The sequence below is a fragment of the Mercenaria mercenaria genome, chromosome 13 (genome assembly GCF_021730395.1).
Source record: "Mercenaria mercenaria strain notata chromosome 13, MADL_Memer_1, whole genome shotgun sequence".
NCBI classification, from domain to species: Eukaryota; Metazoa; Mollusca; class Bivalvia; order Venerida; family Veneridae; genus Mercenaria; species Mercenaria mercenaria.
In genome coordinates this window covers 9,705,785-9,719,633 of record NC_069373.1, presented here as the reverse complement: position 1 = coordinate 9,719,633, position 13,849 = coordinate 9,705,785, and the positions used below count along the sequence as shown (strand labels likewise).

The 13,849-nt window shown below is 34.2% G+C and overlaps 1 protein-coding gene across 1 annotated transcript; it reads left to right on the top strand.

The window, feature by feature from the left end:
* Nucleotides 1-6,639: 6,639 nt before the first annotated feature.
* Nucleotides 6,640-13,596, top strand: LOC123529298 (uncharacterized). The gene is made up of 10 exons (XM_045309568.2): nucleotides 6,640-6,761; nucleotides 7,801-7,919; nucleotides 8,355-8,529; nucleotides 8,777-8,885; nucleotides 9,680-9,934; nucleotides 10,271-10,374; nucleotides 10,688-10,787; nucleotides 11,181-11,307; nucleotides 12,286-12,369; nucleotides 13,389-13,596. The coding sequence occupies exons 1-10, from the start codon at nucleotides 6,709-6,711 to the stop codon at nucleotides 13,511-13,513; spliced, it is 1,251 nt and encodes a 416-aa protein (XP_045165503.2). The 5' UTR covers nucleotides 6,640-6,708; the 3' UTR covers nucleotides 13,514-13,596.
* The last annotated feature ends 253 nt before the right edge of the window (nucleotides 13,597-13,849 follow it).

Genomic DNA, 13,849 nt, shown 5'->3' with positions numbered 1-13,849 from the left:
CTTACATTTTTCACTTGTCCACGGACACTTAAAATCCACTTGTCCATAGTCAAATTTCACTTGCTCTGATTTATAATATTAAACCTTCATGAAAGCGCAAATAGACTGGAGATCGAGTTCTTTTTTTAGGACAATGAAAAGAAAAGCATATCACAGTAACTGTGGTAAAATATAAGCTGTTGAAATATTTGCCTTTTAACGTTTATAAAAGTCTGAAATCGCGTAAGCAGTGTTCGGGATCTTTTGAGGTCATGCCCGAAACACTGCCAACGCAATGGTGCAAAGCCAGATGAATTCAGAGAAAGACTCTTAAAACGTTCCGACTTGTTTTAGTCATGCTTGCGATCTCTGTGATTTTAATTTGGCTGACTACTGGGTCAAATATTTCCTTTGACAGTGACTTATTGTCTCAGCAGTTGGAATTGTACTTACAAACTTGTCATAATACTTTTTTAAAGTTGTTTACGTTTCTGATGTATTTAAATGTCCTTTTAGTTCTCTGTGTGTAACCCTTGTTTTCCTTTTTTAGTTTTAGTTACAGAATGCTATATGCTGATGATGCAAATATTTTTCTTTAGCTACTTTAAGTAGTTCTTATGTTCCCTTTAGCATGTATATGGTTTCTTCTTTTATGGTTTTTTTTTAATGTATGTTGTAAAATGTGACTCTTCTTATTTTTGTGTAGTGTCAGCTATTTTTTTATGTTGCTTTAAATGTGCTAAATCTGTATGTGGTAAATTACTATTTCGTTTTATTTGCTAGTACATATGTGCTATTTTGTTTTAATGTGCTGTAACATGTATGTGATAATTTGTGATTTTTTTCTTATCTACTTAGAGCCAGATGCTTTATTTGCTTTAATGTGCTTTAACACATTTGCATTTTATTACAGCTGTTTTACTTATGTCGAGCTTACTTACATGTGTTTGTCGGAAAATAGCTTTAAGCTAGTGTTATATGCTTATACTTTTCCGACGTTAAATTAATCTTCTTGTATCTAAATCTTCTCTGATATTTTGTCATAGTGTGCGCGAGACCTAGTCAAAGAACCCATTTCTCACCTCCATACACTTGAAGCAACACACAATCTAAATGATATTTTATGTTTTCTCATTTTATACCTGAAAAAGTATGCTTGTCCGTGGACACACAGAATGAAAAATGCACTTGTCCGCCGGCAAAAAATCACGAGTCGGATAAGTTGGACATAGGAATCCCACATCCCTGCAGGGGTGGGTAGATCAAAGAACTTCGAGCATCAGCAGTCCATAAAAAAGCACAGACGAAAAGCAGTTTTCGTTTGGTTAGGTGTTTATCCATTCTAAGTTCGTATTTATCCAGCACTGTTTCCTATACTAGTTAGGAATTATCCGCAAATTTAAACCCACCTCATAATCAATACACTTTTTAAGCTATAAAAATCGATTTCAAACTTTTATACTGTTAAACATTGTCAAAGAGATATTTATGGAACTAATACATTTAATAAGTAAGGTCTTACTGCAATTTCTGGTACTTTAAAACAGTTAGAAACATAAAACATGTTCATTTTGAAGACTTTTTGAGTACATTTTAATGAATTCCAGCCACATAATGTGACATTTCGATTGAAATATTTAGTACACAAAACATGCTATCAATACAGGATATTATGACTATCAAAAGTTTTACGCCAACATTGCATACTCACATAAAAACACGAAAAAAGACAAGGAAATTAACTACATACATCGTCTTTCTGTCAGCCATGTTGGCACTGAGTTAGGGTCGCTGAACAGAGTTAGGATTATCCGGGTACATGGCGTGTTGGTGAATGGGTCTAAAGATAATACTCCGAACAAGGAGGTAGACCATTTATACTGAATGATAGTTATGCAGGCCGTGCCAATGCTCTAGCGGTTGATTGTTCAAATCCATATTTAAATCTCAGGAAAAAAAAGTAAAACAGTAACAGTATAATTATTCTTTCAAAACGCAAAGTAGAATATTCACTTTCAAGGCGTACGCTAGAATTCCCTGTATATGAGATGGGCGAAAATTTTCCCAATAACAGAATTTCTTTAAACTTTGGATATTAAAGGACAATCATCTAAGAAACAAAAAAAATGCAATAAAAATCATAGGTCACCGGATTCGAAAAAGGGTTATCTGCCCTTGAAAACGTCATTTTGGGGGGAAATGCTGTTTTCAAGGGCAGATAACTCTTTTTCGATACCGGTGACCTATGATTTTTATTGCATTTTTTTTTTTTGTTTCTTAGATGATTGTCCTTCAATATCCAAAGTTTGAAGGAATTCTGTCATTGGGAAAATTTTCGCACCAAATTCTAGCATACGTCCTTAAAAGCGTGTTAGACGTTTTTTTTTTTTTTACTTATTTCGAAATATGATACAATAACAATTACGACATTACTTTGCAAAAATTCTGATGTCAAAATGTGTTTAGAGAAGGCTATTTTATGAAAATATGGGTTAAAATAAATATATGGTGGACTTTGTTATGAGCCACGTTTGCAAGGAAATAAACAACAGTTGTGTTAGCGAAATCTCACTCCTGAGATTGTAATTTCATGACACGGCGTCTTCACATTTCATAGATTTGTTTTCTAAATAAAAAAATGTATTTTGATAAGTCATGTATTAAATAATATGAGTGAAACATGACATGACGGAGCTTTGTTACAACCACATTTGTAATAAAAACCAGATTTGTAATAATCATAACAATTCTCGTTTTTATTACAAAAGTGGTTGCAAAGGTTCAACCACATTTGTAATAACCAGATTTGTAATAAAAATCGCAAACACTTTTTTTTCGGGAGATGTGTTTTCCCACGTGATATTCAAGCTTATGCATGCGTTATTAAGCACGTGCAGGTCGAATTGAACTGTCCTGGGTCATTTAAGACTCCAAATGTTTTACCTGAAATCCTTGTTCATGGACATATTATACTTTAGAAAATTATTACATTTCTCGTTTTTATTACAAAAGTGGTTGCAAAGGTTCAACCACATTTGTAATAACCAGATTTGTAATAAAATTCGCAAACACTTTTTTCGGGAGATGTGTTTTCCCACGTGTTATTCAAGCTTATGCATGCGTTATAAAGCACGTGCAGGTCGAATTAAACTGTCATGGGTCATTTAAGACTCCAAATGTTTTTCCCGAAATCCTTGTTCATGGATATATTTTACTTCAGAAAATTATTACATTTCTCGTTTTTATTACAAAAGTGGTTGCAAAGGTTCAACCACATTTGTAATAACCAGATTTGTAATAAAAATCGCAAACACTTTTTTTTCGGGAGATGTGTTTTCCCACGTGATATTCAAGCTTAGGCATGCGTTATTAGGCACGTGCAGGCCGAATTAAATTTTCCTGGGTCATTTAAGACTCCCAATGTTTTACCCGAAATCCTTGTTCATGGATATAATTTACTTTAAAAAGTTATTACATTTCTCGTTTTTATTACAAAAGTGGTTGCAAAGGTTCAACCACATTTGTAATAACCAAATTTGTAATAAAAATCGCAAACACTTTTTTCGGTAGATGTGTTTTCCCACGTGATATTCAAGCTTATGCATGCGTTATTAAGCACGTGCAGGTCGAATTAAACTGTCATGGGTCATTTAGGACTCCAAATTTTTTATCCGAAATCCTTATTCATGGACATATTTTACTTTAGAAAATTATTACATTTCTCGTTTTTATTACAAAATTGGTTGCAAAGGTTCAACCACATTTGTAATAATTAGATTTGTAATAAAAATCGCAAACACTTTTTTTTCGGTAGATGTGTTTTCCCACGTGATATTCAAGCTTATGCATGCGTTATTAAGCACGTGCAGGTCGAATTGAACTGTCCTGGGTCATTTAAGACTCCAAATGTTTTACCCGAAATCCTTGATCACGGACATATTTTACTTTAGAAAATTATTACATTTCTCGTTTTTATTACAAAAGTGGTTGCAAAGGTTCAACCACATTTGTAATAACCAGATTTGTAATAAAAATCGCAAATTGTTTATCTGAGAGATGTGTTTTCCCACGTGATATTCAAGCTAATGCATGCGATATTAAGCACGTGCAGGTCGAATTAAACTGTCCTGGGTCATTTAAGACTCCAAATGTTTTACCTGAAATCCTTGTTCATGGACATATTGTACTTTAAAAAGGTATTACATTTCTCGTCGGTTACTAACATAAAGATACTGTTGTACTGATTTTAATATCATTGACATTTTTATCATCATTATAAACATTATCATAATAATAATAGTAATAATAATAATCTTCATCATCTTGGGCTGGTCCGTTCTAGGATCAATGGTAAGATTAATTGCCCTAAACTGTATTACCTAAATACTGTTGAAAGCAGGCTCTCTGAATCCAACAAACAAATATATTATTCATCAAAACCATTATACAGATTGCCAAAATTCGAGACGTTTGCAGCAATAGGTGTAATATGACCACTACAGATTGACAATAAATGGTGGTTATTTGTACCAAAGTATTTGGAAATCTGACTAAAGCGAGTTATGATTCGGGCACAAACATTATGTATTACACAAAATAACAAAACAAATCTATGTTCAAAGCCGTGACCATGATCTTGGAGATAGCAACAAGGATCATGATCGCAACACACCTTCTATCCATGCTGGTTATTTGTACCAAATAATTTGAAATTTCTGACTATGCATGGGCAAGTTAACAGGACAAAACTTTCTGTATATATAACTGCACGAACCACAAACTCCGTTTTCACGGCGGGATTATATAAAGAAAGCCTGTTAACTCATATGGCGGGCTCATGAGGTAGGTATACTGTTTAAATGCAGGCTCTCTGAACAAGGATTTCGGGTAAAATATTTGGAGTCTTAAATGACCCAGGACAGTTAAATCAGAGTCGACCTGCACGAGCCTAATAACGCTTGCTACTTGAATATCACTGGGAAACACATCTCCTGAAAATAGTTTGTTTTTGATTTTTATTACAAATCTGTTATTCAAATGTGGTTAACCTTTGCAACCAACTTTTGTAATAAAACAGAAATGTATAACTTTTAAAGTAATTATATCCTAACAAGTGATTTCGGGTAAACATTTGGAGTTTAATGACCCAGGAAAATTTAATTCGGCCTGCACGTGCCTAATTAACGCATGCCTAAGCTTGAACATATGACAGTGGGAATAATACCATTACCAACGAAAAATAGAAGTTTTTGCGAATTTTTTTATTACAATTCTGGTTATTACAAATGTGGTTAAACTTTGAACCTACTTTTGTAATAAGACGAGAAATGTAATAACTTTTTAAAGTAAATATATCCATGAACAAGGATTTCGGGTAAAACAACTGGAGTCTAAAATGACCCAGGACAGCTGAATTCGACCTGCACGTGCCTAATAACGCATGCCTAAGCTTGAATATCACGTGGGAAAACACATCTCCCGAAAAAAAGTGTTTGCTATTTTTATTACAAATCTGGTTATTACAAATGTGGTTAAACCTTTGCAACCACTTTTGTAATAAAAACGAGAAATGTCATAACTTTTTAAAGTAAAATATGTCCATGAACAAGGATTTCGGGTAAAACAACTGGAGTCTTAAATGACCCAGGACAGTTTAATTCGACCTGCACGTGCCTAATAACGCATGCCTAAACTTGAATATCACGTGGGAAAACACATCTCCCGAAAAAAAATGTTTGCGATTTTTATTACAATTCTGGTTATTACAAATGTGGTTGAACCTTTGCAACCACTTTTGTAATAAAAACGAGAAATGTAATTTTCTAAAGTAAAATATGTCCGTGAACAAGGATTTCGAGTAAAACATTTGGAGTCTTAAATGACCCATGACAGTTTAATTCGTCCTGCCCGTGCTTAATAACGCATGCCTAAGTTTGAATATTACGTGGGAAAACAGATCTCCCGAAAAAAAGTGTTTGCGATTTTTATTACAAATCTAGTTATTACAAATGTGGTTGAACCTTTGCAACCTACTTTGTAATAAAAACGAGAAATGTAATAATTTTTAAAGTAAAATATATCCATGAACAAGGATTTCGGTAAAACAATTGGAGTCTTAAATGACCCAGGACAGTTTAATTCGCCTGCACGGCCTAATAACACATGCCTAAGTTGAATATCACGTGGGAAAACAATCTCCCGAAAAAAAGTGTTTGCGATTTTTATTATAAATCTGGTTATATTACAAATGTGGTTGAACCTTTGCAACCATTTTTGTAATAAGAACGAGAAATGTAATAATTTTCTAAATTAAAATATGTCCATGAACAAGGATTTCGGGTGAAACATTTGGAGTCTTAAATGGCCCATGACAGTTAATCGACCTGCACGTGCTTAATAACGCATGCATAAGCTTGAATATCACGTGGGAAACACATCTCCCGAAAAAAAAGTTTGCGATTTTTTATTACAAATCTGGCTATTACAAATGTGGTTGAACCTTTGCAACCACTTTTGTAATAAAAACGAGAATTTGTAATATTACAATCTGTTTTATTACAAATGGTTGTAACAGAGCTTACGAATCGGTATTTACGCGTTACGTAAATTGAGCTTTAAAATACGTATTGAGTGTAGTATCGTTTAGATTGGCTCACTGCAAACAGTTACGATAGACTACCGTCAAGTTAGAACATACTTTGTTGAAGAAAAAATATTAATAGAAAACAAATGGATACGACATTTATCCCAGCTTTTTTTCTGTCGAGCAATGGATCGATGATGTAAGTCTTAATCATTCATACATTCATTTGTCAATCAGTCGTAATATTATCATTAGCGTAAGAAAGTTTGTTTTCATGATGCGTTTGGAGTGTCGCAGGGAGTAGGGTTGTGGTGAAAGCGTGTTTTTGTCCGCAATGGCGCGTGGAGTAGGAGTGTAATGTAAGATCGCCCAAACCATTTTAAAGCAAAATAAACATATTCATAATCCACTGAGTGAAGGCTGTTTGTTGCGGCTTTTCTTTGCATAGAACGAAATATTGTTGGTGTCAAAAAATTTGTCATAATTTTACAACCTTTGTAATAAAATAAAAATGGAGGAGATCGAATGTATACTAACATTTACATTTAGTTGAATAAATTTGCATATATGTTTCCGTTAAAGACAACATGAAATCTTTGAGAGCTGTCACACATATAAATCTTATACACAACACAAGAAGGTAGCGGGTCATATACTGCAAAGAAAACTTTTTGACTTGTCATCGCCATGGAACACTCTCCAAGCTAAAAATGTTTGAGACATTTTGTATTAGCAATTGTTACCTTCAAAATTAAAAATCTCCTTTGAAACTGCTATCAAAAAGTCAAGCATAGATCGACAAAAAGACGACAATGAAACGAAAAAAAAAAAAACTCAGAAGCTTCTATAAAACATGAAAAGTGCCATTTTAACACTTCTCTCTTTTCTCTTTTCTCTTTTTTTCCCGCCATTTTCTGACTAACCGGAATGTGTTACTTCACTATTTACTAAGTCAGTTATATATGTCAGGATCACCAGGCTTAATATATTTTGTTGTTGCATTGCCATGGTATCCGGTTGCTTTAAAATAAGAATAATACTTTATGTATAGAATTATACAGATTGCTTTATGCAGTAAACTTTCGTTTATGTTTATCATTTATTTTATTAGTATCTCTTTTACATTTGTTTTATCTGTTCATAGACGGATAAAAGCTCATTTAGAGCGAATATGTTGCGTTTGTTAGCTCTTGCCAACTTAAAATAAAACTTATTTTGCAAACTTTGTTTTTCTTCAGAACCAGCCGGTTTGTGGAATTCGGGAAATATTGTACATTTTTCGCCGATGAGATCATTGAAGGACGAGATCCTTCTGCAAAGATACTGACTAAACTCACCAAATTCCCTCCCCTTAGAGGTATTTATCTGTTTTATCCGCTTAACTCGTTTGGAATAAAATGCCTGCTGCAGTGCATGAAATCATCGCAATTCCTTGTTGCTGAATTAAATGTACATGTTGTATTGATAATAGAATTACTGTATTTTTAAATCACATTTATCAATTTTGAACATTCCAACTAGGTAATTTTTATTAAATAACTACTTATAATATTTATTATTTCAAATAAAGAATAGTGCTACAAAAAGAACAACCGGCAGTTCGTACATACTTATTTGTGATACAAGCCATGTTTTTACAGAAAGTTAATTGGTATACAATAACTACATCATTTGGCCATGATTTCGGAGCCGGGGGTTGAAAACGAATTTAGAGAAAGAATTATTTAGCAATATTTTTTCAATCAATTCCGTTAAGTGTCTTTAATCACAATTTATTTTGAAACTTCTACAGATGTACCTGAAATGAACAGAGCATTCGATCTATTGAAAGACTCAGCATTTGCATATCATATGGCGAGTGTGAGAGACTACTTTGAACTTGGAATAAAAGTTCACCAGTCAGGTGACTATGTCGGCCAAAATTTCGTGCCTTGTGACGTCAGTGGAGAAAGGAAAAAATATGACTTGTGAGTGGAATTAATATTACATGTACTAGACATATTAGTTTATCCAATGTTGTTTTCTTTTCTTTATTTTTGGTATTAATATTGCTGTTTCTTAATCAGTACATTTTTATACAATCATTGTTGCAATACACTCTATAGCTAGAACTAAGGCGACGTATCTTAGTACACTTTTTCATGAAAGATACCAATGATACAGTTTTATCGGTTGCTGTTTCAAGGTGCAGTTTTATTTTACTTGTTTTGACAGGTTCTTGCCGAAGAAGACATTAGCTGTCTGCAGAAAAACATTTTGGGAATTGAAACAGACGTGTTACGACCACAAAGCCGCAGTACAACGCTTACAGGGCGCTGTCAAGGTAAATGCCACCATTTTGCATGATAATTTTAATGCGTGATTTTTTTGAACTCGTTTGAGGATAAAAAACATTTTTACATGACTCCTTATATAAATTGTCGGTCCATAGTTTCAACTTTGTGCCATATCCGACCGTTTCCGGAACTCGAAATCAGGCATAGTCGATTATCGTTGACGGTAGGACAATTCTTGCAAGTTTCGTACCATTTGTACATCTCGTCTCTGCGTATTTCCAACTTTTTGATTTTGTTTTATGTGCCTCGGCGATCAAAAGTATGAGTTGTGCTCGAAGTGTGGTGTAATATGGGATCCAACGTGGGAGTTGCATAATGGGGTTCAGGTTATTGAACACTAATTTTTCACTTGGTATGGCTACACAGGTTTAAATTAGAGCTTGTTTTTGTTTAAATTGCATTGCGTGTGTACTTTTGACATTCTGGGAGCAAAAATGGGAGAAGAGGTTGTATTTATCGAAGTGAAAGTCAGTTTAAGTACGGATTTACAGTAAGTAAATGTGACAAGAGAAATCTCTCTTAGCAGATACATAAACCCTACCCTGCTCTTTATTTTATATCAGATTTATCATAAGTCTTTAAAATGAGGCAAGGATTTGTTCTCTGAAATGGGATTGGCTATGTCTGGCAGGCCTTTAAAAACTGTCAGTGTTATATAGAATATATAGGAATAATATTTAGGCTGATGCCACATAAAATAATAATATTAATACTTTCGTTCCATAATTTTTATATCTGTTTAAGAACTTTAATGACTATTTGTATTCTCAACATTTTTCAGACCTACGAAGATCTTAAAAGAAAGTGCATTGAGGCCTGTAGAAATCTACAAAGTTCGACGAACGAATTCTACGCCTATACTAACAACACAGAGCACCCGACAGCTTTGGGACAGGAAAGCTTACATGTCCACCAGAAATGCGCTCAGCTTTCAAAGGAATATATAAAGTGCAAAGAAAAAACTAAAAAGGCACAAGAGAAACTTGAATCACTTTACAAAACCGAGAAAAAGATCAGAGAAGAAAAACTAAATAAGGTAAGAAGTCGCTTGTAGTAGTTAAGACTGTGGGCTTTTTTCTTCAATGCATGCAGAGACGTAAAACATATTTTTGTTATTATCGACAGACTCATATTACCATTAAACAGCATAGGAAACAAAACATTGCTGCTATTCTACAAATATAGCCACCATTTATCACGTGACTATTAATTTTGTCACCGATCCTCACATTCCGGAAGTGTAGTTTTTGTTATTTAGAGCATGCGCAAAGTTGTGATCCGTATAATCCTAATACTTGAATATAAAAAGGAGCTGATTTCTTAGGAATTCGTTGTCATTGACAGTGTGCATTTCTTTTGTATGCTTTTTCAGTTAGAAGAGGAACTTCGCTCAGTGATTCAAACAAAAATGAAAGATACACTTTCGGAAGGACTGAAAATCTTAAGGAAAGTTGCCAATGCTGCACGATTCCCTAAGTAAGTCATCATTAGCATTATAACAACTGTGGGACATCCAGTTTGTCAGAAATTCGTATGTTTGTGATAAAAATGCGGACACCTTGATTTTGATAAAGGCTTGTCAAAATCCACACCGCTGGCCACAAGTATGAACTTTCACCGGTTTAAACCTGGAATATCTTTGGAAACGCATACCGCGGTAATTCCCTAAATTTAAATACACATTGAATTTCCATTGGACAAAAACACATTTTTGAATATTCAAGTGAACTTAAAACATGCGTTTCAAAGCCTTAATTTCTTCTGTAGGTTTAAAACAATCTGTTTTCAGGAAACTCACGGAGATGTTAGAGAGCTTTGATTGTAATAAAGCAGCAGCCAAACTTTATAAAGACTTATCAGTAAATTACATCCACCCTGTCGTTGATCAGGTAGGTCTTCCGTGGAAATACTGTCACTAACTTTTAACCAATATACTTATTGCATCACTTTAATAGGGACTATTTCAGTGTATCTCTCACTTCTTCATAGTAACATTGTTTAGATATTCGCTTTTCAATATGCAACAGTTATTGGCAACATGTGCATATGTGCGCATAATTCAACCTTAGAATTTTACTTGATGTATATTTATTTTGAAGGGACATTTTTCAAACTTTTCGCTTGCTAACGATAATTATAAAAAATGTATTTCAAACGATGTATATCTTTTAAGATCCAACAGTATTTTACGTTAGAATTGCCATACACAATTGCACGATGTATGATCATTATAAACACTGGCACAATTTCAGCATACCTTGAATATTTCTTTGTTTCAACAGTCCCGTCCGGATATGCTGCTTGGAAGAGCATCGTTCACATATGATGACGTTTATGTTATGGACAAGGAAGAGCAGAGGTTTCGGTCAGATGGAAGCTACATTTCTGTACTGGAGGGAGCAGTACATGGTAAATATGGAAATTTGATTTAACAGGGATAAGATTTTGCTTTAAACTAACTATAAGTCTATCCCAACTCAAAGATTTTTTTTAATTTTAAGTATAGATGAAATCAGTATTAACATGAGAGTTTCAAAGCAATTTGAGACCCACAATCTAGTTTGCAATTACGACTTAAGATATTTGTTACCTCTGTACATAACTCCTTTTAGTGCCTTCAAAGGGGAGCGGTGGTCTAGTGGTTAAGTTGTCGTCTGCTCAACCCAGTGGTCGTGGGCTCGAGGTCCATTGGGGTCACGACCATGATTTCTTATATGACATCAGTACTGGGTTTTCCAGGAAGCGGACTCGAGAGTGGTTCAAATAAACTTAAAGCTTTCATCACAATCGAGCTAAAATAAACTAGCATAAACTAAACACTTGTCTCAATTATTGATCATACTTTTGCTTTCTACTAAACGCAAAATGTTTGAATATGGTTAGAAAACATAGTTGGCATTTAAGTGTAATAGCTTCTATAGTTGATTGAAATATCAAAGTTAGTCATATGATATAAAACAAAGTTAATCTTGTTTCATCGTGTCTCTAGATTTTAGGAATTGCCCGATTAGCTTAATAGATTGAGTACAAGTGACACCGAATGGGAGGTCGTAGGTACGAATACTGGGCGAGATATTTTGTCAGTTATAACAGACTATCACTTGACAACAATTAATTAAATCTAAGGTCATTCTTCTCGTCCCTTATTCTTGTCGGAATATTATCCTTTGCTTAAAGTTAATACTGCTTACGTGTCCAGGAACTGAACTGACCGTAGTATACTCCTAAAATACTGTTTGACCAAGAAACGTGTTTGGAGACCAGTCTGCACCCATACCATTGGTTAATTTCAAATTTGTGCTCAGAACTAACCATTCAGATGCTGTAGATTTTAGACTGTTCTCCAAACCCGGTTTTATAATAGCTGACCCTGATTTTTCGTTATAGAAAGCAGACAAGAGGAGCTGTATGTATGGGCAAATACAGGTTTACATGAGACAGACGAACAATCTCAGCTCAAATTCAAAATGGGTAACTTTGCTTGAGTATAATTGCTGAAAATAAAGGAAAACAAGTAACTTAATATCTTAACACGTGTATTTTGAAAATTGTGTGAAAACCACATGGAATGCTGCAACACATCTTCTACAAGTTCATTATTGTTTCTTAAATTGCAAGTAATCTGCATTGACGTGCTTTCTGCACAGACACTTGGGGTCAGGACCCCCCCCCCCCCCCCCCAACACACACACATACACCACTCTCCTTCGCCCCTGGTTAAGTTTCGCGAATATTTTTTGCATTTTAACATGTACAAATGTATTGAGCATAGGTGACGATCATAAAACGCATTTGTAACAATTTAAGCGTTTTTCAAAAATGCATTTTTTTGCCATCAATGCTCTTAATATTAGAAGATTTGAAACAGTAAAACTGACACTTGGAAAACTTGCTTGCCCTTGAAGCCCCGCTTTGTACTGTGCGTATCATAAACCGGGTACAAAAATTAATACGCTTATGACTATATTATACCGGGTTTGGTACCTGCGTACAACATGCGCAGTGCAAAGCAGGGATCAGTTCGCATGGAAGTGTGCCATATAAGTAAGATTACTTTATGATAATTATTGATTTCTCGTCAGTTGTCAGGATTAGTGTCATTTGACAGAATGGTTATAGAATCGTCGATTGATACCAGGGATTCATAGGTATGTGCTATTTCAAAAGCTAAATCCACTATTGTTTTCTAGTGTCAGTTTCACTGTTTCACATTTTCTGATATTAAGAGCATTGATGGTAAAAATGCATTTTTGAAAAACACTACAATTGTTGCAAAATGCATAATGATTGTCACCTATGCTCAATACATGTTAAAATGCTAAAATGCTAAAACATATTCGCTTAATTTAACCAGAGGCGGAGGAGATGGGGACAGGGAGGCGGGGGGAGGGGGGGAGTGCGGGAGGTCCTGACCCCAAGTGTGAAATTTGCTTTAAACCATATTACCCTTTAACAAGTTGATATATGTGACAACTTGAACTTTCTTTCAGACACAAAAATCAAACAGAAGTTTTGTTCAGCCGACGGAAATCTAGCATTCGGGTGGACCAGACAATTTGGAAGAATCAAACAATATGGATTCTTTCCAACGCGTGCAACTCGACTTGTACGTTGAATAATGACATAAACATTTATTTTTGTTGTTTGCTAGTTTAAATAAATCTTTGAAAAATGAAATTGGAATGATTTTATATATATATATATATATATATATATATATATATATATATATATATATATATATATATATATACATTACCATTGTATGGAAGAAAATTTCATTGCCTTTTTGTTTCATATGTATGCAGTACAATATATGTTTATAAATTTATTCGTGACTTCTTTGTCATTAGTTACCTTCGCATTTATTAGTATCACAGTCTCAGCTAAACGCTTTCAAACTATAAGTCTTTAGCACCATTAAAGGACTTAACGGGCTAGATTCCTTAAT

Excerpts from the sequence above, each read along its gene's own strand:
- LOC123529298 (XM_045309568.2), top strand. The coding sequence starts at position 6,709 with ATGGATACGACATTTATCCCAGCTTTTTTTCTGTCGAGCAATGGATCG. Across the intron at positions 8,886-9,679 it reads GCTTACAGGGCGCTGTCAAG|ACCTACGAAGATCTTAAAAG; the intron begins GTAAATGCCACC and ends AACATTTTTCAG. Across the intron at positions 11,308-12,285 it reads ACTGGAGGGAGCAGTACATG|AAAGCAGACAAGAGGAGCTG; the intron begins GTAAATATGGAA and ends TTTTCGTTATAG.